This window comes from Chamaea fasciata, unplaced genomic scaffold, assembly GCF_029207755.1.
Source record: "Chamaea fasciata isolate MVZ Bird 193981 ecotype frontalis unplaced genomic scaffold, bChaFas1.0.hap1 SCAF_2, whole genome shotgun sequence".
NCBI lineage: Eukaryota > Metazoa > Chordata > Aves > Passeriformes > Sylviidae > Chamaea > Chamaea fasciata.
Genome location: NW_027094087.1, coordinates 96,205,312 through 96,230,796, shown reverse-complemented (window position 1 = coordinate 96,230,796; position 25,485 = coordinate 96,205,312). Strand labels below are relative to the sequence as shown.

At 41.1% G+C, this 25,485-nt stretch overlaps 1 protein-coding gene across 4 annotated transcripts in view; it reads right to left on the bottom strand.

Moving 5' to 3' along the window:
• WWC3 (WWC family member 3) overlaps window positions 1-23,555 on the bottom strand; it is a 98,194-nt gene extending 74,639 nt beyond the window's left edge. For 2 of the 4 annotated variants that reach the window (XM_066176804.1, XM_066176805.1), the window contains exon 1: window positions 23,100-23,383. In XM_066176804.1, the coding sequence (XP_066032901.1) occupies window positions 23,100-23,308 (209 nt within the window). In that variant the 5' untranslated portion in view covers window positions 23,309-23,383. Of the gene's footprint in view, window positions 1-21,227; window positions 21,301-23,099 lie in introns of those variants that run through there. The other 2 variants (XM_066176807.1, XM_066176806.1) reach the window with 2 other exon arrangements.
• Between the last annotated feature and the right edge of the window lie 1,930 nt (window positions 23,556-25,485).

The following is a 25,485-nucleotide window of genomic DNA, read 5'->3' as shown; positions in this document are numbered from 1 at the left end:
AGGCTCAGCTCTGAGCCTTTGAGGAACTCAGCCACAGGAAGCCCCTAACTTCCACCATGGCACCACAGAGCGGCCCCAGCTGTCCAGGTCCACATTAAGTCACTGTCATCATTGCAAGCCACAAAACTTCAGCCGGTAGTCCTTGCATCTAGCCCAACCTCATGGGTGACCTAGAGCCTACCTTCCACAGCGACATGAGAAGTGTGTGTAAACATTGAAAAAATGTACATTGCAGAATTAGCATCTGAATTCTTTATCTGGAAGCACTGAGTAACAACAACCAAAAAGTAGCAGGTATCTAAAGTCTGCTGCAATACAATGTATCAGCTGCACATTACTATAATGCAGTGCCACCCATTCATTAGGAAGTCTGGTATGCTTCGTTAGGCATTCCCTCATTAGGCAATTTTTTTATCGCTTTTCATTCTGCTGGAGTAGAGTTGCCTTGGCTGAAGTTCTCCCTCCTGAGGGTGTGCCTCCTTCTCATCTCTTGCAAGGTCAATTAAAACAGCTCTGCCAGTTGAAACAATGAAGCACAGGAAAAATGCTGTTCTCTCCCTCCCCACCCCCCTCCTTCAATTCTTACATCAGTCTCCTAGATAATCTCAGCACTGCTAACTCAGGGACCCGAATTTTGTAGGAATCCCTACTATTCCAAGAAAAAACATTCAAATCTGGTGAAGGTACAAGCGAGTTGAAGAGGGGAATATTGTTGCACATGCTCATAACTCTGTGAAGTACGGAAGCTCAGGTCTTTGAAGATTTAATCTCCACTGAACACAGGCCAGCTTCTCAGGATCACTCTTGGCCACACAGCCACTCAATTCCAGTGTTCCAGAACATCCAAGAGGATTGCTCCTCCTTTTTTGCAAGGAGCAGCTCCAGAAAAACAATTCCAGCACAACCTTTCCAGGGAAAGAGACTAGGAAGTCAGTTTTTCCTTCCAGTCTCAACACAACCCCTGTCAGCACCTGAACATCAAGAAGGAAAAAAGGAAGCAGACATACCGTGATAGAAAAGAATGAGGAACACGGGAACCAGGTGCTGGAAGAAGAGGCAGCAGCAATCAGAAAGCAATGAATGATTGAAGGAAGCACAGACAGAGAAGCAGGAGAAACACAAGGAGAAAGATCAACAGCAGAGCTCAAAGCAGAAGGGACTGGCCAGCAGCAGAGCAAACAGGCCACGGGGTATCTGGCTGGATGGGGAAAGAAAGTAGCCTCTACATCCCTCGGCTCTGAGACTCTGCACAGGGCTCCGTTCTCCCCTCCAACTATACCATAAATTCCACCTGCCATTTTGTATGAAAGCTCAATTAACAGCTTGGTACCACTGAACTGGAGAGACCCCTGCTGCCTTCCAATGTGTCCCCCTCTGCTGCCCTAACCTGCGCAACCCCAACACTCCACAGCACAGCTACTTCTAAACACTCATCTGACCAGACAGTAAACTAAGAGTAGGTATGCTTCAACTCACCAGAACTTCAAAAACACATAATGGAGAAAGGGGAAAGTAGCAATTTTTGGCGGGGTCCCACAAAGTATTAGCCTAACTTGCACTAAGCCTCACTCAGGTTGGTGGTGGGGGGGGGGGGGGGGGGGGAGGAGGGGGGAAGAAAGAAGAACCAAAAAACTCACCCAGATAAAATCAGAACAGCCACATAAAGACAGTTTCACAACAATGACAATGCAGACATGAATTCTGGCATTTTTACAATTCTTGGTCTATGTTTGGCTATGCAATTTTAATAAACATGAGAAAAACACACAGATGCATCACAAAAGCATCTCAGGAAGAGAACACTGAGGCACCAGTATCCATATGTTAAAGAGCCTTCCAAAGCTTGGAGGAAGAACACAGCCTATTTTAGAAGTTTCTGAGAAACTCGAGTATACAGCAAATGAAAAACTAAAACCTCAAAAGCACCTCTTAATATCCACTGCTAGACAGTGGTACTGTAGTCCCCTGGAAGAGTAATTCCCAATACTTCCTTCAGTGCTCATGAATGCTTAAGACCTAATGACATAGGATATTACATAGGTAACATGTGTGGGAATCAACTAATAAATCCATTTATCTCTTAATGTTGTTAAAAAAAATACCAAACAAACCCACACACCAAAGCTCCACAGGAAATAACTAGGTATTCATGAAGGAAATTAACTACTAAAACACATGAAATGAGTGATTGACCATGCAATCATTTAAAAAAAGGGTGCAAAGGAAACAAGCTACTGTGTTTTGAGTCATATCCTCAACTATATACTCACTAAAAACTATTTTTTCATAGTAATTGCAATTAAAATCTCTTCCCAGCTTCTCTTCTTTAATACAGAAAGCACTTGCCCACATGCAACTACAGAAAAGCCACAAAGACATGAGAAATGCAGATTAAATGAACTGCAGGAAAACCTGAGTTAGATAAAGAAAAGCATCTGCATTTCCATAAGATCTGTCTGATAGAAAGTAACAAACAACTTGGACAAGTGCATTCAGAAGAGAAATGGGGTTTATGTCTGATGTATTAGAATTCTAAGTTCTAGCAGAAGGGACACGTTTCCTTTACTTAAAATACAGAAAATTATCTGTTCACAGAAATTATGCAAAATCTTGTCAGAGTAACTGTCCCCTGCACTTCACAGCCTTTTGTGTTACTAGCAGAGGAAGCATAAAAAGTTTTAGTTTCTTTAACTCCAATGCACTTACTTTCTTCCAAACTATTTATTTGCAAGAACTAACGATCAAAGGGGCCCACCCAGCCTCTGAAGTGAGGATGGTAGGCAGGACTATCTCCTAGACTTAAAAGCTCACCAGCAAAATTTTAGATAGGTAACAAACTTTTCCCAACAATACTAGCTATTTACAGTTACTGAAAGATCTACTGACTCAATCTCTGAGTAGCCTGAAAGAGAAAAAAAATTCCACGGTTTTCAGAAGTGGTGTAAGCCTGCTTGCTCGGCTGGGCTGATGAGCAATGCTTCAGGAGATCCAGTAAAAGGAGTGCATGAAGCAAGCTGAACCACAACTGCTATTCCAGATGTGTGCCGAAAAATTGGTGACTCAAGTATGTTTAACAGAGCAGGACTTCAAAACTTACCACCAGCTTCTCAAATGCTATTAGGAAACCTGAGTGAACTGAAAGGGAAACTATGGCGCATGGGAAGGCAGCATACAAGCCTGACAGGGAAATCCCAGAAAAACATGATAATGACTCTTACATTCCCTTCTCCACACAATTTCATGTTCTGTCATCTTCTAAAAACCTTTCACCATTATCTATTAAGCAAGAAGAAAGTCTCTCCAAGACAGCTGTGGAAAAAGAAACAGGAGCACTCCTTCTTCCCTCCCCATCCTGTACTTATGCCACAACTGAACAAATGATTTGAAGAGATTTTCTCACCATTTCCTAGACTGCTGCTGCCAGGAAAGCCTCTCTTCTGCCATCACCCTTCATCTAGCTTCCTTCTGCAGGCCTTACTTCCCCATAAGTGAACCCAGATGCTTACACACATAGCCACTCTCTGCTCTTCCCAGCATGAAACCCACAGGATTCTTATTCACAGGATTTAGTTTTCTGATTTCATACTGCCACAGCACAACAAAGAATTACTAAAGGCAGAAGCTGTCAGAAGAGCGAAGAGCCATCCCTTCCCTACTCATCGTAGCTGAAAGACCTACATTTTTAATGTCCTCAAGTGAACTTCCCTGACAATTTTGCCCTCAATTTCTAATTAGAATACAATGAAAATACCACCAGTTAAATAAATTATTATCATACTGCATTAAATCTATTCCTCTCCCATGCAATTAACAAGGTGTTTCTAGCAAGGCTTTTCCACCTATCTTTACTTGTTTTTCACAACAGACTTCTGAGGCAAGGAATCTCACTGCACAGCCAGTTAAACCCTGTTGCTGTGATGCATTTTAGTGAAAGTCTGAATTTTACAGATATGACTGGTCTAGGCCCCCTCCTACCCTCTGGCCATATATTGAGCAATGCATCTTACTCACAATGACTTAATGCTTCTAATTCCTGCAAAAATTAGTTTTATGGAGACAATTTTCCTTAACTCCTCTCAACAAAGAAGCAATAATAAATACACCAATTTAAGACACCAGTCAAGTCTCAAGTGGAATGCTGATTTGGGCAAGAATACCAATCCCACCCACTCCTCAAAAACCAAAGCCCTAACTCTCGAAAGAGAGCACCATGCAAGGCAAGGTGTCAACTATCTGAGACATCCCAGGACCACACTGCTTTCAGAGGCGGCACTAAAGTGATGCTGAGGGCGGACACCCATGCACACACACACATTTTCACTGATTGAATAATCTGCATTTCTCAAAACTCCAGCAAACATATAAAGGGGCACTTCTCTTCTTTGTAGAAAATGAGTGCTGACAGAAGCAGAGGACAGGATGACACTACTGTTACCATAATACAAATTCAGAATACTTAAAAGGATAACACACAATTTATTGACAACTGAGCCAAAACAATTTCATAATGTAACAATTTATGCAATCCAAGAACAGCATAAAAGTAAACATAAAAAAAAAAGTTTATTGACAGTATTTGGTATTAAAAAGGAAAACTACACAAATGCCATTTTTAAATAGTAGCTTGTTCTATCTAACACATGGTTTAATTGAATAAGAATGGACAAGTTCTTCAGGCATGTGTTAGCATCAAACATCAATGCTGAGAAGAAAAATAAGAAATCATTGTCTTCAGAGATCCATCATAAAAATAAAATAAATTTCTTGCTTCTCTCAAAAGTAACCATGAAAATGAACTTGCCTTGCCCTCAGTAACAGTTCATCCTCATGTATTTTGTACAATTAAGCCCAGCACATTGTTCTGTTGTTTTGAACCTACATCGTTTTGATCTTCAATTTCCAAAACAAGAGAACTACAAAAGCATTCTTAAACACACCTTTTAGATCAGGAATGTGTTCTGCCATGCACACACACATTAATGGCACAGAGTGCGCTGTTCCCTTTACATTGCTGCCAACTGCAAGCTTTTGTAAGTGTAAATTTTGACTGTGCGCAATATACAGCTATCGAAACAATGACAATAACACCTTCTTAGTACTGTCTCCATTTTCTTTCCTGTAAGCACATAAATGCCTTCTCACAGAACTGGGAGCAGTCTAAGCCCTCCAGAGCCACATCCAGCCTGTTCCACAAAAAGAAGGCCAGCTCCAGCAGCATCTCTGTGAGCACAGCAGCGTCGCTGTGCTGCATCATGGCATGTGCTAATCCAGCTCCTTCCAGTGCGCAGGAGTGGGAAGATTCAACTTAGCCTCCCAAGTGACTGGATCATATTAGAAATATTCCTGAAGTCATGGCTTTATTTCAAGTATCTTTGCTTAAGATAACTTTATCATATACAAGATGCTGTACTACTGCAAATCAAGAGGTAAGAACATTATCAATCCATTTAACACTGGTGATACAGCCTGTGATAATACAGACTTTATGTATAATTTATAAATACAACCCCAGAAGAAATAACTAGAGCCTATAGTTTACACAAAATAACATTAACTGATTTCTGTAAAGGAAGTAGCATTACAGTAAAGGTACTGTAAATTCGTATTATAAATTATTTACCCCACACCAACACTTCTACATTAGTCTACACAGGATGTTTCCAGCAGACTCAAAGCAGCTTTGCCCTGGCTCCCATGAGTACAGCTCCCAGCTATTTCAGCGTGGTACAGAGCTCTATCTAATACAGCCTGGCCTACACAGAGCTTGTTAGCTCAGGTTTGGTGACGAATTAACCACAGCCACTGGCTCACAACCAGCTGAAAGCATGAGCCAAATTTGCAACATAGCATTTACACACAACTGACAGCACCTCATAATGAAATTGCTTACTCACCTTATTCACCTCACTTACTTCATCTAGTGGAATAAACTACTCACCTGTATTGCTACACAAAAAGCACTCATATGGAAGATCGAGGGCCCTGAACTTACTGAGCTTTTCCAGGTAGAAAAACCTGCGCAAAACCTAGCAAAGGTCAAAACTAAAGCAAACATTTTTTGCTGACAGTGAAACCAATGGCACCCACTGCCCTTGGCAGTATTTCACACAATACATCTCTGATACTCATGAACAAAAAAATGACTGCTAACAGCTCCAAGAGGTACATTAGCAGCAGGAATCTCAATGATAAACCTTCAGCAGGACTCTGGACTCAAGATTACACTTTTTGTTCATGCATATAGGAAAACAAACCTAAAAGCACACACAACTCAGGCTCACAGTTACACTGGAAATTTAAATCTATGTTTTGTTTCATTTGTGCATGAATACTGCATCCTCTGAACACACACACAGAATGATGGAAGTCCAAGTCTGTATCATAAAATCTGGCATATTGATTTCAAAATGTATTTCTACCACGTAATATGTAAAAGTGTGACATGGTTTTTAGGAATTGGCTCCTTTTTCAAACAAAACTGGCTATTAGAAATTAGCTGACAACTGGGTCATTAAAAAAAAAAAGAAATCAACGACTCATAGTCCCATCTCCCATAAAAGTATGGATATGTGATTTTTATTAATAACACAATTAACAGACTTAAGTCTACATGGTCTTTTTTTCTATTGATGAGTTTTCAAATTTTAGGGAAACCCCCCACATAATTCAAATACCTATGAAAGTTCATGAAAAGTTGGAGGGCCTAATGGAAAGTGAGAAACACATGTTCACACCTAATCAGGTATCAGAAAATCTGCTCAGGAGCAAGTGAATGCAAATAGTCCAAATGAAAGGCAAAAAGCATCCAACAGAACTTTCACCTTCCCAGAATCCAAACTCAATCAGTCGTAAGACTCAAACATATAGGAAGACACCAGGAAGACACCAGGAAGACACCAGGAAGACACCAGGAAGACACCAGGAAGACACCAGGAAGACACCAGGAAGACACCAGGAAGACACCAGGAAGACACCAGGAAGACAGGCTTCCCCAGTTCCACTACTCACGGAAATACCTGATTTCTGTAAATGGTAACATTTTCTACATAACATCTACTGAGAGCTTCTTCAGCACATCAAACTCTGTACTCTGCAAGGCATCTCCCTGCCCTACCCTAGACAAGCTACCCAAATATTTTTCCTTCCAAATGTTATTTTCTTTAAAAATACATTAAATATTTCCTTTAAAAATCCACAGCTAGTCCTATTTATGTGACTATTTGCTGGGTGGAACAAAGTTAGATGCTAAGCTGGAAATACCGTAACAGCTGAGTATTTTAACTGGCAACACCCTTGTAATGACATGCCTGTGTGTCATATCAGCTAGAGACTCCAGAACCTTACAAATCTGACATCTCCCATCTTGAAAAAGTGATTTAGCAGGTTTACCAGAATTTCATATGCACATGGTCACAGACAATCCTGCATTAAAAATACCCAAGAGTAATGTATATTCATAAGCTTGACACTTGCCACTGATGACTTCAGTACCCAACTCAGGCAGGTCAATATGCCATTCCTACAAAACTGAATAAAATATTTGTGCCACCTATAATATCATTTATGATACAGTATTTTTGTGTAAAATGAAAGCCCACAGTCAAGGTCACGTATTACTTTGAACGCTGAAATTTTATCTCTTTCCAGATAAAAATCAGTAGCCTTATTACCTGTACTGTTCAATCATTATAGGTGTGCACAATTTACACAGATTAGCAGTGTTATACCAGGAACCTTCTCTAAATAAACATATATTGTATAATAAGGATATTGCAACTCATCGTCCATATAACACTGCTGGGCTTGGGAGACTTTTTCCCTCCAAATTTTGAAATCAAACACGTGGCAGTACATACAAAGACTATACTAAACTTTTCTTATCACAGGCACCCAATGTATTTTCCAAGATTTGCTGCTTAGTATTTTAAAACTTCAATTTTGCTGAGGCTTATTTTGTTGCATTTTAAAAATGTTACAAAGCAAAGGAGAGGGGAGAACTGAGCTATGGCTGGATTCAGTAAACCAGTAGATATCAGAGTCCTGACTAAATATACTTCTCCTGATTAAAAGCAACCCACCCATGAGAATCAAAGAGACAGAAATTTGGAGACCTGCCAGTTCATACAATAACTATGTTTATTTATCTTAATAAATATTTAAGAAACATGACTTGTGGTATTTGATACAACTGAGACCATGGTTAAAAGGCCTCTCTCCATGACATAAGCAAATACAGCCTATCCTCTTTATTTGTCCAACTTCTTTTCGACATTCAAGGCTAATCTAGTTTTAGGTCAGGAAAGACTGCAGTCTATCATTTTAAACAAACCATTGTAGTAAAACGTGAACAGGAAATTCCTAACTACACTGTTCAAAGAACAATGATTAGAAAAACAACACAAGCTCACAAAGCACAAGAAGGGCAGCCTGGGTGGAAAACAAAAAAAAGCATCACACACATACAGTCACCTTGCTCATTTTACTTTTCCCCTGCCAGCCCCCACTCCCCACCTCATCCTCCCCACAAAGGCCAGGGGTCCTTCAGACCTTGCCAAGGGAGAAACGTTTGGATCCAAAGGGGGAAAAGTGCAGTATATACAGCTCTGTCTGATACCTTGGAAATATCCGGCCTGCGGGAGTTAGCGCAGGCATGCCATTCATTCCACAACATATAAATGCCCTCTTTAGAGCCTCATCCAAGCAGCAGTTTCATTTGGATTTTGAGGCACAGGTCTGCCTTGTTTTTCAATAAGCTGCAAGCTATTTTTGCCATTAAAAAAAAAATAACATTTTAAAAGTGTGCCTGCCTAGCATACACAGAGTATATAAAATGAGTAAAATGTGGACTCAAGGAAAATCTGTATTAGTACTGTATTCATAGCACAGATTTCCATCTTCTAAAAGAAACAAAACCCCAAACACTTAAACCCCCAAAAGCACAACCAAGCTCATGTATTTTAAATTCTACCAAGTGTAGTACCTTAAAACATTCAAAAATTCTTTAACTAAGGTGCTCTCACAACTATTTTGAAATCATTCTTGAAAAATCTGGACAACTGACCATCTTCACTAATGGAGAGGGAGAAAAAGTATTCCTAATGTGAGGAAAAAAATCACAATAAAGGGGAATTAATTCACGTTTAACATCATGTACTAATATTACACTAAGAGCCTGTTAGTGTAACTGTCTGTATAACATCTGTTTCTTTTCTTTACAGAAAAACTAGAAATATCTGGATATGGGTATTACTATTAAGATCTTCATCCACTTTGAAAAATAAGCTTCTGAGTACATACATAAAAAGGCAAAAGAGAGAAAAAATGAACACAAGATCTCAAAAGGTTTGCATTTTAAAGAACTATATTCAGGGACTGGAGGGTAGGGAGAAAATCTCCACAGTCGGGACACTACTCATAGTTTTGGGGTGTCCCAAATGGAATCAGAGTTTTGGACACAGGGTAATTTGTGTTTTAAAGAAAAGCCTTTTATAAATGTTCCAAATATTCTAAATGTAAAGAAAATAAACTTACAGTTGTGTTTCAAGTAAAAAATGATCACAATTTTCTTTATCAAGTCACTTCATAAAGAATAAAACAAATATCTTAAGAATCACGTGGACAAACAGTCATATGTGCAAGACTTCAAAAACTCCAGATGTTCACATACCGAACATAATTACCCCAAAGAAGATATTCCAGAAATTTATTACAGTATGTTTTAATGATAAAATACGGCAGTTGTATTTTAAAACAACAAAACTTTTTAAAAATTCTGAACCCATTCCATGTCAGAAGAAAAAAAAATTACCAACATTCCCTTTCAGATACTTTTTCCAAGAGAAACAGGTACGGGCCAAAAATCTTTGTACAAGTCAGAAAACAGAGAAAGAGAGAGAGTCTTTAACTCAAGACTCCAAATTGAGTCCCATCAATAGTAATGAAAGGGCATTATTGCCTTAGGGCTGTTTGGCAGATTATGAAACAGAACAGAGGACACGTCTCACTCCAAGCAGGCAGATGTCCGGAGAACAACATCAGCTGCATCATTGCTGTAACCCAACAGAAGCCCTGAACAGGCACGGACAGATATACAAGATTACTCCCAGAAATAATTTCTCTAACACAGTATTACAAGAGAGTTCACTCTATATATGAGTATTGGTATTTCAATGGGAGAAGTTTGAACAAATGAACTACTTTCCACAATAACTGGAGCTTTATTTAGCCTATTTCTTGAATATTGTGACAAATGTTATGAACACCAGTTTTTGCTGTTTTGTCTTTTATTAAGTAATAAAAAACCCCACTCTATACTCTTGCTTAGCATTAAAACAGGTTACATCTAAATTCTATGAAATGCTCAAGGGTTTTTTTTATATTTACTTCTGAGAAAATTAAGACTTTTTTCTAAGTACATGTTACATTTCAAGAAGACTAAATCTACCTCAAAACTTCCAGAAGCATTGCTGGAAATGTATTAAAAATTAAGGTATCTGGTAATCTCCTAAAAGGCCTTGAATCCCTAAGAACAGACTTAATATAAAGAGTATAGACATTCTGAATGACATTTACAGCCAATGACAGGAAACACTACTATGACTTTTCTTTTAAAAATTGAAACCAACAAAAAACCACCACAAAACTAATCATGGCTCAGCAAACCTTCCATGGATCACTCCCCATAAACATTTCTGAACTCCAACCTAACAGATATAAAAACAGAATTATGTTTACTAACAGAAGCACTTAGATTATAGCCATAAACAAATATTGTAAATGGTAAGTTGCCTGAAATTTCAGATGATTGAATGACATGGTACAGACCATTCACATACTCCTTCCTACACATTTGTGTCTGGATACTTGCTCATGGATTAAAAATGTTCTTTGCTCCAAAAGCCTTCAATCATGTCCAAGGGAAGAAGTTCGTAACACTTCACCAAAACTTCATGCAAGTGCATACAGAAAACTACTAAAGAGGACAACCAGGAATTTACAAAGTAGCTTATTTTACAGTAACAAAATAATTCCTAGAACTGGAAATACAGTATCTTCATTGCACCATCAATCCATCAGAATCCAAGAGTCAGCCTGATCATAAAGCTCTTGACATTTTACTCCAAAATTAGGCTAAAGGGAAAGGTTTTATTTAAACGAAAAATTAAAGGGTTTATTTCACAATTTCTTGGGGAAAAAAAAATTGTAGCTATACTCTATGAAAAAAACAAAACAACCCAACCAACCCATAGAGCACACACAAAGAAATACCAAGCTACCACTTTAATTCTGCTTAAGACAAGTATGCAGGGTTCAGCACTTAACTTATTCCCTCAACAACATCATCTTCCTGAATAGAAGACATTAAGTAACACATCTCAAGAACATCAATCACACTGCAGATCAACTCCAAGGAACTTAGCTGAAACTAGCAATTCACTAGTATCAAAGAAAACAGATCTTAAATTCAGTGCATTACACAGTGTTATGAGAAATCAAGAAACTGTTCGGCTGAATCAGTACACAAGACTCAATATATGAAGATTATTAAACACAAACAACACAAAAGAAAGGATGAAGACAAGTTCTAGGACCTCTCTTTCAATCTCTCTATATGCTCCCCTTAACTAAGGCAACACACTTAGGCAATCTCTTATTTCTTGAACTCCTATACACACTGTAGCAATCTTTTAGCAATGCAGATAACTGGAGAGCCACTTCTTTCTGCAGTCCTGGCTATAAACAAAGACATTAAAATACTGGACCATGCATGCATTAAGCTGCATTTCCAAGGGCTGAGAACTGTATGAAATCAAAACAGTTTTCACAACAGATATTCCTCTTTATGACATGATATTTACTCCCAAGGCTCCCCTACAGGCAACACAAAATGATGGCTAACCAGTCCAGATACATAATACAGCTGATAAAAAAATACCTAACCATTTTTAACTAAAATGCTTTTGCTTTCCTTCTGGGGAAAATTGTTTCTTAAAACTTTTGTGAAATATGGAGATTTAGTTAAAACTATGTCTTTTGCCATACACACAAGACATAAGCATCAAAATCAAACTGCAATTAAGAAATAGGCTACAATGGATTTTCAAAATACTCTTAATAGAAAAATTCAGCCTCCAAAGCATTATCAAATGAAGAACATTGAACCTCACAGGTGTAAGCCTATTGAGGCAAGGACTGTATTTGACTACTTGAGAGGAATCTCAAAGAAAAGCACAAAACAAGCCCATCATTACAAAGAACAGCATTTTTAACCATCCTTCTGCAAGCTGGTACTAGTGAACATTTTTCTAAAAAAATAACTCCATAATTTGTCCCAACTAAGCAGCTACATCAGGCACAGAAGCATTATTCAAATGCCTGTGCAGAGTCTTGAGCTCATGGTGCTTGTTTATCACAAATCTCAGTACACTCATAACCACAAGAGCACCACTAGGCTTTCCCTTGAATAAACTATGAGCTGGCAGAAAAGCAAAAATAAGACAACTCAAACCAACACAGAGCAGCGTACACTTTTTTCCCCAATGTTACCAATCAGTACACTGCATACAGCTGAAAACAAGCATATACAATATGAATATACATGTTTTTTAACCAAATTTTGACAAATTACCTACTGCAGTTTCATCTACAACCATTTCCTCTAATTCTTTTTTAGCTATTTGAAGTAGAGGTCAGTTATGCTACCTCTAACAGATGATCATCGGGTTAATTTGTGTTAATCATCAATTATACTGTTAAAGGCTATTTAGACGCTACTAAAACTGACCTTTGATCCAACAGGCATGATGGTCATTAAATCAAATTTTTCTTGGGTTTTGTGGTTAACCTATTCTGAAGTTTGGGGTTCAAGGATTTTTACAGAGGTGTCTTATCATATCTTTAATACTGTGATTCTTAGTCTTATCCAAAAGATGCAATCTGGGGGAAGCAAAAGACACGTAAGTGTTCAAACAGTTATTTCCAAACACATGCGCTTCCTTCTCCATCTCCTAACTGTCCCTACACTGCCCCAAAAAAATAAGGTAGTGTACTTTTTATTCTGTAATTCTCTTTTAAGCACTCATAGAATTGCTGTTCAAGTCAAGTAACTTTGGACTGTATCCACCTTTGAGAAGTGGGTCACAATTTGTTTATGCTATAGAATTAGGTAATTATGCAGTACTTCAGCTGCCTTCCCAAACATGGACAGATCACTCTTTCTAAGAAAGCGTTGTACATGAAGGCTCTCTAAAAGTCTTATTTTTAGCTGTTTAAACTGCAACCCAACATTAAATAAATCAATTTTGAAGTATTATGCATTTTCAGCTTCGACACCGAAGTTTGCATTTTGCCATAAAGAATCCTAATCACACACTGTGCGAAAGAGTTTCAGCCTAAGCACAATATAAGTCAAAATAGTTTCAACAAGATTCTCATAGATATTTCATCTTGAAAATAACTCTTTCAGAACACTTTGAAAGATTGCCTTTGATTCTCTGTTGCTGCTTCAAGGGTGTTGATATCGCTGCACTTTATTTTTGTCCCGCTGCCAATAAAATATACTGAAATAGAAAAGTCTTTGAAAACAAAAATAAAAAAATGTAGTTGCTTTAGGTTTTGATATTTACTAACTCAGCCCTTGATGGCAACCAGCTCCTTCAGCCAAAGCGTGAACAGTACAGCACAGAACTGCCTTCATCCAGCAAACCACAGGGAGACCACCAAGCTCATCACTGGATGCAAAAGCCTTTCCTACTCCAGGCAAGACCCACAGAAAAGTACAGAAACAAACTGAGAAACATTACAGCTTATTTGATCATGCAACTTGTACCTAGAGCAAGCCTCCCCAGGTGGGTAGCAGCATTAAATGGCTGACTCAAAGGATTCAATCGGCTACTAAACATCACAGATCATGCCTTGCCAACCTTTTAGCACACTCTCACATTGTATTAGGTCCAAATTAATTTTCCTGTTTGGGATAGAGTAAGAAACGATCAAGACCCTGTGGCATGGCAGAACAAAGCCTACACTCCCATTCCTTGTTACTAATGACTAGTTAAGAACTGAAGGATTTATTCTCACGAAATAGGCTAGATTGCTATCAAGGAAAAAGAACACATCATCTGAGGCCCTGCTCCTCTCCATAAGGAGAGACAAAAATCTTGTTCATCTAATCCAAATATTACAACCTCCTCCTCTATGACCTGGCAGTTTCCACCTCTACATATTGACCTCCCTTAAAAAATTCCCCAGACGTGCTACAATGATCTTTTGACAAGTTCTCACTCCAAACACTGGTGATAAAACCACCTTCTAAGTCACCCAAATAGCTGCTCTGCGGTTTTTGTTGTTACCTTGACATGCCTTTTCATGCTCCATCCCTTCCTCAGTCACACCCTACACTTTTACACCCGACTGAGATCTCCCCCGCTCCACTGTCAAGATCCTTCCCACATCTACCTGATCTTTTACTCACTTCCCTCACACACACCTCCCAAACACACATCTGGTCCAATTCCCTCACACACCAGCTAACTTTGTTACCTGTCAGCACCGGCAACGCTCACCATTGACTTCACTAAGTCTTTAGTGTTTTCAAGCCGGTGATGATACCACAAACTCAATCCCCAAATCCGTTCTGCTACTTGCAGCTCTCTCACCTCCTAATAGCCACTTCAGTGCTGCTACTCTAACAAACTGATTCTGACACCTATTTTCCTCCTGTTGGCCTTTAAACATCCATCTTATGTCTGACAACTGATTCCCTCCTTTCAAAATGTAACTTGAAGCTTGTTTAGAGATGTGTTGTTTTACTATGGGAGTATTTTTAAAATCTGTAGTCAAGGCTGCCATTTACAAAGAGGATTTACTCAAAGAATGTTTTAAACTGACTCATCACTTTTGCCTAATCCAATTCCTTATTGAATCAAACTTAATTGACATAAACCACTTAAATACCTATCTGCCCCAAAGGTTATGTCAGCTTAGGGAACTAAACCAGCTGAACACTACCCTTCCCCAAAAAAGAGACATGAAATACTGCATAGGGTTGGGGTTTTTTCTCACTTTTCTTACTGCAAGGTCAGAGAAGCAAGGGTACCAGTGCAAAAGAGGGGTGAGACCATGTGGTTTGGCAGGGAGGACATTACTGGTTTTGGCAGCAGTGAATTATTAGCTCAAGAGCAGTGTATTGCCAAACCTTGCTGAGCGTGCTCCCTGCCCTCCCACAGCAGGCAACGAGGTAGGAAAAATACCTAGAGCGCGTTTTCTCTAGAGCGCCTCTTTCAACCAGAAACAAGTTGAAGATTACTTAAAAACTGCAATACTGGCTGACTTTGCTGGCGAATGTGAACTGTCACATCTGCAGCAGATAAGATATTTAGGAAGTTCTATTTTTAACTGTAGACAGAAAAGTATTAGTTTTACTTTTTTCAACAATATATCAACTAAATACTTCAGTTTGGCCTCACATACAGCTTTACAAAGCTCTACCTTCCAACAAATAACACAAAATTATAAACCAACATTACATTTAACAGGCACCTCTGTGAAGCTTGTTAACAGGGCTCTACTACAGATAAGTTTCTAGGGTTTTTTTATTGCCTACAAGCCATTTGTTCTTATGTTTACACAGTGTTGTCACTATATTTATATTTGCTAAAAACATGAAGTTGTTATCTCTTGAACTAATCACTAGAATCCAAGCCTAAATAGGACTTTTTTCTTCAGATAACAGAACTTAAACCCCAGCCCTACCCTTCTGACATTTCAAATCTTGCACTCTCACATGTGCAGAAAAGCAGAGACTTCCTTCCCCGTGCCCCTTAGAAGATAGGCTAATGAAAAAAACCCAGTTTTCTTTTCACAATGCCTGTTGCAGTTTAATTACAATAAATACAACCACTATATCTATACCAAGTCAGATACACACTAATTTATATATATATAAAAATAGCAAAGCAGCGTCTGTGACAGTTCCTAGCATGGACAAGTTCCAACAGACCAGGGTTTCTCAATTTGCAAGACCCAACACAGATGTGAGTCAATAACATATCACAAAACCCCTCAAGAAACAGCCCTCATAACACGTGCCATCCATCACATTGCTATAACACACTCAAGGCACAACTGCTAATTTAATCCTTTCTAGCATGCACACAAATACAATAAGGCAGGTGTCTACATTACATATCTAATTGCTGAAAATACTTCCATTAAGAGGTAAAAGCTACACACACACACAAAAACCCCTTCACCTTTAACAAAATGTCAAGAAGCTTAACAGTGGTGGCTTTTTTGTTAATGAGGTTTCTGTGGTTCAATAGATGTTTTGATGCTTTAGCACACATGCATTAGGTCTTGAAATTTTATGCTGCCTAAGACAGATTTTCAAAGGATATGTATTTTAACTAGAAAAAAAAATTAAATAAACCATAAATCACTATTATTGCACTATAAGAAAAACCTTTCATCTTAGGAAGAACCAGTGGATGCCTTCCACCTCTACTTTTCAAGACACTGAAAAACTACTAAAAACACCTATAATACTCAGTGACTAGACATGTAGCATTCATTTATAACAATGCTAAATTGCAGGAAAACTTGAATGGTCACTTCATACAGGCACTGCTTTTCCAGCAGCAATATAAATCTGAAAAGAAATTAATTTATGTTTTAAAAATATTTAAATCAGAGAGGAGGGATAAAGGGAGGAGACTGGGGGGGGGGGGGGGGGGGAAGACAAGTAATTTAGAAGGATTTACCAGGAATCAGCTGTAACATTGTTACATGTTACAATTAAACATTGTACCATGTTAACAACTAAACAGAATCTACCAATCAAAGGCCCAGCTTGAACAGCATACCTAATACCAAGAAACATTAATTCTAGGATGCTAGTGTCTTCATTCATTCTTAATCATAAATTTTTTTCATGGAATTCATGCACAACATGAAGTTAAATATCTGCCTGAAGGCCTATCACAAAGGATAAAAAAAAAAAAAGTATCTCCCTCATGAAAGGCAGAGAAGCAGATCTATCATGGCATATATCTGTGATGCTTTCAAAACAAATGTCAGCTACAGCATGCCCTTAAAAATATTACTGAATTAGTCTGAGCAAGAGCTAAAGTACAAATTTGTGCAGATTGCCCAGAGAGGCTCAGGGCACTGCAGCCCTTTCTCAAAACCATTTGCTGCAGCATGCATTCCCAGTCACATGCCAGGAGAGCAGTCTACACAGCAGCATAGCCTTCCCATCCACACTGTGGCTGCATGCAGGCTTGACATCTACAAAGTAAATTCAAAACATCTGGATCTCAAGTACTGTTTTTTTATATGCAATGCTGTTTACATAAACTCTATCAAGTCCACTGTATTGCCAACTTGAGTAATCAAACGGTGCAACTGCAGTGACATAGATGCCTGAAGTAATGGCGATAAATAGAATTTCTTCCTGGGTGCATAAAGAGCAACAACCAAATAGAACAGCTCTCCGCTTTCTAATGAAAGGATGGCTGCTCTGCCAATCCTTTAGAGATATACTTCGCTATATGTATTTTATATATAGGTCAAATGATATATCATGCAATGGAGGCAGTAAAACTTGATGGACATAAACAATGAGACTTCAAATGATAACTGACCTAAACTGGGCAAAAAAATTAGGTAATTTCACCTAGAGAGTAAAGGAGTGGCAAAACTACTCTGACATCTAATACCTACTACTGTTAAAAATATAGCATATTTCTGGTTTTAACTTCTGACTATCAGATGCTATTACAAAACTACCAAAGAAAAGTTCTGAAATCTCTAGTATCATCTCTTTTTGTGAACATTACTCAAATCACTTCTTAAACACCTCTTCAACTGAACAAATTTGACTCTCTTCTGCTCATGGGAGAGCATATTTTCCAGATCTATACTCATTCAACAATTCTTTTTTTTTTCCTTTCCAGGCTTCTTCATCTCTTACGAGCTAGGTAACAACAGCCTGGAAAGTGAACTTATAAAAATCACAATCAAATTAGTATTTCAACAGTTCTGCTGCATTTAAACATTTTCAAAGAATCACTTCCAGAAATACATTTCTGTACCTTACAGGTTTCATTTTATGCTTTATATTAACAACCTGCATCACAGTCAACCACAGCATATGATTTAAATTTGTCTAGTCATTGAAATATTTTCTGAGGGAAGACTGAAGTAATGATCAACAATCACATTGTTTTCTTCCCATTCCACAAATGGCATTAGCTCAAAACAAAACGATGAGTTGACAGAGTTGAACATCAAAATACAACAAACAGGATGTAGACAAGGAAAGTTTGAAAACATATACAAACCTGAAGATGACGCTCAAAAACAGCAATGGTACTAACTATACTGTTGCCTTCATCTTTCTGATGTTCTGGAATAGAAGTATTTGAGTTCTAACAATGAATGTCACTAATTGCAACTCTCAGTGTAGGGGCAGATCCAGAAAAATGCTATATTTGAAAAAAAATTAATGCTTCTTATGATTGTCTTTGGATTGCTGAATACTGCCAACTGTACAGATGAATTCCAGCACTCTAGGAAATATTCGCTTGCCTTGACAAAGAAGCCACTGACTTTCTAACCTTATTACGTGGCAGCGTGTCAAAAAATCCTTTGCCTCACTAAAGGCCCATCTTCCAGTTTGGGCAAAAAACTTCAGAAGCAATTCTCATCACTTCACAGCTCTCCCATCTGCCCTCAGAGCGGCTCCACTACAGGTATCAAATAAGGCAAGAAAATCTATGAGAAAATAATTTGTAAGTAAAAATGCTCTTTTAATACAAAACAAGCAGTAGCTAAAGGACTTTAAGTCTGGTATTTTCTAGATTTGAATATGTGGCATGAATATGCTTTTTATTTAGGCTTCTTACTTACAATTTCTTTTTCCTTTATAAAGCCAGTCTGGGGAAAGAGAAATCACATTATGCAGCATCGTACCAGCATGTGTTTGAACACCTTGCTGTGCCACTTGCCATAACAGAGGAAGCAACAGCAGTAGCAGACTTTGTCTCACCCAACAGGAGAAGTCAACTAACTGGGTAATACAGATACTAGCTAAAATCAAATAAATTATGAGAATAAGGAGTCCTGAAATAGTTCAGCAAAAAGTAATCAGCACTTCTGGACTTTCCTGCCCAGTACTCACACATTTTCTACTCTGCACTCCTAACAACAGATACCTGCCCCTGGTGACTTTGCCAAGGTGAATCCTTGTTTTAAACCCATTCGTCTTTCCTGCTTATTTCCAGTCTCTACAATTATTTTCAATAATCCCCTTGTTCACCACACCTTACATTTCTTGACCCCCATACTCAACATCTCACACACAGTTCTTATATTTCACCTTCCAGTCATCTTCCCTTCTTCACCTAGAATTTGCGTGCTGCCTCTCGTGGTATTTTCTCTCCCTGAAGATTCCTCCTCCAAACCCAGTGTTCCTTTTTTTCCCTCAGGGTTCCCTGTACAGCCAAGAAAAGAGCTGACACCCTCACACCCTGAACCCTCACCAGACCAGTTTCTCCTTACCTGTTTCTCCCTGCTCTACTGGTTTTCAGTCCAGTTCCCCTACTTTTTTCTTCCCAGACTTCAGGTGCCATCCACCTTCTCCCTAGCCCTAGCTCCTGATTGCTTTGCTTTCAAAACCTACCAAATTTCCCCCCCCTTCTCTGTCAAATTGCAGGGCCAACCCCAAGTGATGCCATACTCCTTTTTCCAAGCCACCTCTACTACAAGGCCAGAGTTTTCCTCCTGTGTTCACATTATTCAGCTATCAGGCCTCAGAATTAGGATGCTAATGAGGACATAGAACAGAAAAACTCCCCGGTACCAGCAGTCCGTGTTGCAGGAAGTTACTTGCAGCTGCTAAAACCAAGCCCATACTCATTTTTTAATTCCTCCCCAACTGGTCCAAATGGGTGATTTCTCCATGCAAAAATACTCCTACACCTTGTAAGTTTAAAACCCTCACTCCAAAAGAACATGATTCAAATCTTTAAACCGCCAGGTCCACTTATAGTAAGATGCTGAAAGACTCTCTCTAGTTATTAAAAAAACCCCAACTGTATTTTAGGTGAAGTTTCCATATACGCAGATCTAGCAAGATAGATGAGCTTGGAAAGCTTTTGCCAAACTCCAAGAATTTTGCCTAAGCTCTAATCCCTTGAAAACAGTCAAGTGATGTAACAAGCAGCAACGGCAGTAAGATCTCTGGTGCCACAAGGATCATCAATATCAACCACAAACACAGTGAGTCTTTTATAAATTAATTTACAATCCCATTACTGAACAGAATCTCAATGTAGCAAGTACTGTGCAAACACAAGATAAAAAGGCAGTTCCCTGCCTTGAAGAATTTACAATCTATTAAGATAAAAGACGACTACTACCACAAGATGAAAACATGCAGTGAATGGCTCCCTTCTGAGATCCACAGGATCTGCTGAAGAACCATCCACAATCCATTCATTACACACAATCCACACAGAGCAACACAGTATCTTCCTGAGCCTAACCACTGATCTGATACTAAAGATAACATCTTTCTCAAATCTGCTCATTTTATCACCCTTCTACCTCTTTTTTCGTACCACAGAAAATCATAAGTATTAATTTCTGGGTCCTTTTTCCCTTCTCAGTCTTTACTATTCTTACTTGCCTCCCTTACCCTCATCATCTCTTTCCCGAACTCCAAAATCCTTTACAGAGCACTTCTCCAATTAGCATCTCTTTGTCTTTTTGGCTTCAGTGGGGGAGGGAAATTTGGTTTGTTTTGCAGTGGGATTTTTAATTGAATAATTATTTCAAATCAAATTCACTAACCAAACTATACAAAAGGCTCAGAAATCTCAGGGGGACCTAAAAAGAAAAACAAAAACCAAAGTACTGAGTGCCAGCTAAATGGAAAGAGGAGCCTGTGGGGATGCTTAGAGACTACTAGCCATAGGAAAGCTTGGAAGTGCTGATTCTCAGAGCCCTCGATCAAGTGAAGCATGGCCTGAGGTCTCATAGCTTTGTCCAATTCCTCCTGGGTAGAAATAAAACCATCTAAACACAGAAAGGGGGGTTGAACTCTGTCACTCTATGCGTAACTCATAATGCTGAAGTACATTTGACACAAGTAGGTTATTCTACTCTCTACTTAAACCACTTTTGGCAAAAAAACAGCTTCAATACCACTTCACTGCTGCTCTTACCTTTCTTTCCCAAACTTCCTCAGAAAACAACTACCTTGATCCTTTCCTACTTTGCTGCTGCCCATGGGAATAGCTGCAATGAAACCCAAAAAGACTGGTCACTTTCTGCCATGCAAAACCCAAACATCTCACTAAAATAATAACAGTGGTCTATTCTCAAGCAGGTATTAACTCTGCAGTCCTGCTACTTGAATTCTGCACAAGCTACTGATAACATGCTCATGAAAACCTCATCGCTTTTCTATTTGCTCCAATGCAAATGTCTCAATCTCTGCCCTATAGCCTGTTCGTATCCAGTGTGAAAAATAGATCTAAGTTTAAACCTTGGAGTGAAATACTTAGACAAAATTTCAAGCAACGTGTGGCATTTCAATTATTTCTTCCAAACACGGAGTCACAATTTTAGCAATACTACGTAAGTTGAAGAGTAACTCAATTTTAACACTGTAGTAAATGGCTAAATCTTTTCTGTTACTGTCTGTATAGAAGATCATGCAGAAGACAAAACCACATAACCTCTGAAGTAAATGGAAAGGATGAGATGCAGAGAAGCAACAGACATGAACCGCCTTTACAACACGGTATTAGAAGTAACCCAACTACGTGTACATGCATTCTGACGTACAAAAATGTGCTAAAGCGTATTAATAAATATTTAGCATCTCAGCAAAAAAATATAGGTGCATGCGTAAGTACATCCACATAATGAGACAAAACATCTTGATCCGGTAGGTAAATATTTAGGCCATTTAAACAATTATGCATTGTCGTGCAAAACGACAGGAATCTCTCAAATTACTACAGTCTTTAACCCAGACTGTGCTTAAATGTTTCTGTGGCCTGCTTAACATTCCAGGCATACTTCTGGCAAGGTAGCTCTGGCTGAGGTTCAAACTGTCCTTGTCCAACTTTCACTTACTATAAAAACATTGTTTAATATAGAAAAGCATACACAGAGACATATGTTTCTCATTTCGCAGACACCTAAAATACTGACACTTGTGCTCACTCACTCCGCGTGGAAATTTTTAGGCGACCGCCTTTGAACCGAGGTCGCCTTTAACTGGGCAGCACCCGCAACAGAGCCCACGCTTCCACCAGATTTCAGCTACGACGCTTAAATACTGCTTATAACGCATTTCTGCTAAAAGCCGTGAGACCTGCCCGTATTTATCCACGCCAAGTGAGAAGAAAAGGCCTAACTCGGTCTCCCCACGCACCGCCGGGCCGTGCAGACGCTGCCCCGAACACCACGCAGCTGCAGATTTTTGCTGCTAATTTGCAGCAGACCGCGTATTTGTCAAATTAAGTGCAGGAATTTCCCGGTTTGCTTACCTCCACGCAGCGTTATCTTTTATGAGGAGGTAATCTACCAAATTACTCCAGCATGCCTCCAGCCTGCTGCTGCCAATTAGTTCAGCCCGGCTAATAAATCAGGATGGCCAAGCCGCTCGGTTACAGCGGGGCCGGTCCGGTACGCGAGTATAAACACAGGCGGTGTCAGCGCTCCTGCCTGCCCATCTCCCCCCGCTCTGAGACAGCGCTTAGTCCGAGCACCAACCACGGGGATGTGGAGGGCAGAAAGCCTCAATTTTTATTTTTTTTTTTTCTGGATCAGATTTAACACTGCCAACAAACGCAGTAGGGGTAGAGGCTCTGCCCCCGCGATGGGCCGCGGAGGGTCGGTGTGACGGAGCCCCCACCCTGGGCCGCCGACCCGGAGCCTCCGAGCGCCCCGCCGGCAGCGGCACCGCCGGCCCCGCCGCCCGCACCCTCCCGGCGGCCCCGGACAGGGGAAGAAAATGTCGCCGATGGGCCCGGCCCCGGGTGAACGGGGCTCAGGCCCTCCTTCCCCCCGAATCTCGCTCGTACCTGTCCCGGGGGTCGATCCACGAGGTCTGCCGGGTGTTGTGGTCAATGTAAAAGACTCGCCCGTCGAAGTCCCTCGCTTCCTCCCAGCCGGCGGGCAGCGGCAGCTCTGAGCTCTCCCGGCCCCGCTGCCCGCCCGCCGCCGGCCCGCCGCCCTGTCCCGCCGCCGCTTGCTGCTGCCGCCGCCGCCGCCCACCGCTCAACCACGGCATGGCCGCTCCGCCGCCGGGCCGCCGCCGCCCTGCTCCGGCCGAAAGCCGCTCCCCGCCCGCCGCCGGGGCAGCTCCAGTCCCGCCCGGGCCGCGGCCGCCCGCCGCCTCCTCCTCCTCTTCCTCCTCCAGCACTAACAGGCGGCCCCGCAGGGAGCGGGACTCGGGCGGCTCCGGCTGCGCCGCGCCGAGCTCATCCTCCCCCGCGCCAGCCCCGCTCCAAGCCGGGACCAGCCCCGCCGCGCTTCCTAACCCCGCCCGGGACCTGCCCCGCACCGCCCCGGCTCCCAGCCCCCGATCCCGGCCCGAGCGCCCCCGCCCCGCCGGTCAGCAGCGCCCCGCCGCCGCCTGCCGCCCGGCGCCTGCCCCGGCCATCTTCCCTCCCTCGGCCCCGCCCGGCTGTTCCCACGCCGCGGAACCTCCCGCCCCGGCCCGGCCCGGCCCGGCCCGCTCCGTGGGGCACGGGGGAAGCAGCGGGGCCCGGCCCGGCCGCACCCCGCGCCGCGGAAGCCGGGCCCAGACCCAGACACGTCGGCTCTAGGAGAGGGCGGCTGCCTTCCGCCCCGGGCCCGGGCCGGGGGAAGCGGGCTGAGGCCCCGCCGGGGCCCGTCCTGTCCTGCCGCGGGGCCTGTGCTCTGCCTCGGCCCATGGGGGGCCGGGGGGAATAAAGAAAAAGGGGAGCCGTGCTCGGCCCTCGCTGGGTCATCCGTTTTCAGCTGCCCGCCAGAAACGCCTCGGAGGTGCTGAGCTATCTCGGTGTGCACAGGGACGTGGGAAAGGGATAGGGGTCCACTGCAGAGGCTCAAACGATGTTGGGGGAGAGGTCCTGGAGACCACACGAGTCACAGAGATCCAGAGATCGTGCTGTGTCCATGGTTGGATAAGGGAGGGTGGAAAATTATACATCTGGTTTGCTTGACATCTACGCTTGGTCCCTTAACCCCATTCTGTAGAGCAGAAAGCAGCTGTATCTGGTTTGAGCCTGCTGGAGAGCACAAAGCAGAGTTCCAGCTATCATCTAGAAGTAAATTCCACAAAACTTTGTTAAAACAGGGTTAAAAACTGGCATGTGGGACTCTGTCTTGGCAGGATGCTGCCTTCAGCTAAACCTTTAAAAAACTGGACATAAAGATTAACATTAAAATAATGTAGGCTAAGCTTCTGAAAACTAGGAATGGGGTTAACCATGTATTCTCAAATAACCTTAACTCAGCCCCTTGAAATTGGCAATACCCTGCCAGGGATTATATTGCAATTCCAATTATGTTTCACTTGCATTCACCGTTTTAAATTACATCTCTATGAACATTAATGGCTGCAGTATGGTTATGAGTGCAGGAAATTCGAGGACTTTTGCTCTTGACTTCTTAGGACTTTCTCTTTCACCCCCTCCATAAAAACACTGGCTATCCAAGAGCAGTGCATGAAAGAGGCAGCATAGATAATAGATCTGACTTTCTACTTATGTCTTGTAGGTTATTTCAATAGCCTACAGTAGTTTTCTTACCAGGGTTACTGTCAGCTGTGAGGTGCAATAGAGTAATAGGTGGGTTTAGTGATGAATGCATAGCAGTGTCGGAAGCTCTGAGGGCAAAGGTGAAGTAGATTAAAAATGTGGTAAAGGTGTAAAATTTAGCAAATGCAAGGCTAGATCTGATCTTCATAAGCATAACAGCTTATGTTTGGATCAGCTCATCTCAACAGAGTTGAGCAAACACTTCAGTTTCAGCAAACACTTGTCAGGCCATCTCATGTGGTCCTGAGAGTTCAGCATTATCTCCAGGAGCTAGGTGCTGTTTCTGTGCTACAGATGTTTTTGAAGAGTAACTCAAAGCAGATAGAGTTAAGGCACAGTACAAACTATTTTTTGCCGGTTGCAGCTTTCTGTTATTTTAAGTACATCTCCCAGATTTTCAGAAGTTTTGCTTAGCAGAGGTAGGCATTCTAAATACCCATAGCTATATTAACTTTTGGGACATTGGATTTTTTTTGTTTCAGAAAAATCTCAAAACAGCTGTCCACTGTGCACCACAGCTCAGCTTTCCCTTCATTGCTTTGAATGCCTTTGCAGCAATTACCTTAGCACAGTAGCTGCACAGCTCAGCATCATTTCAAGACACTGGACTAGTTCATAATACCTGGAAGCAGTACAGCCAGGTTGCTATAATCACCAAGAATAA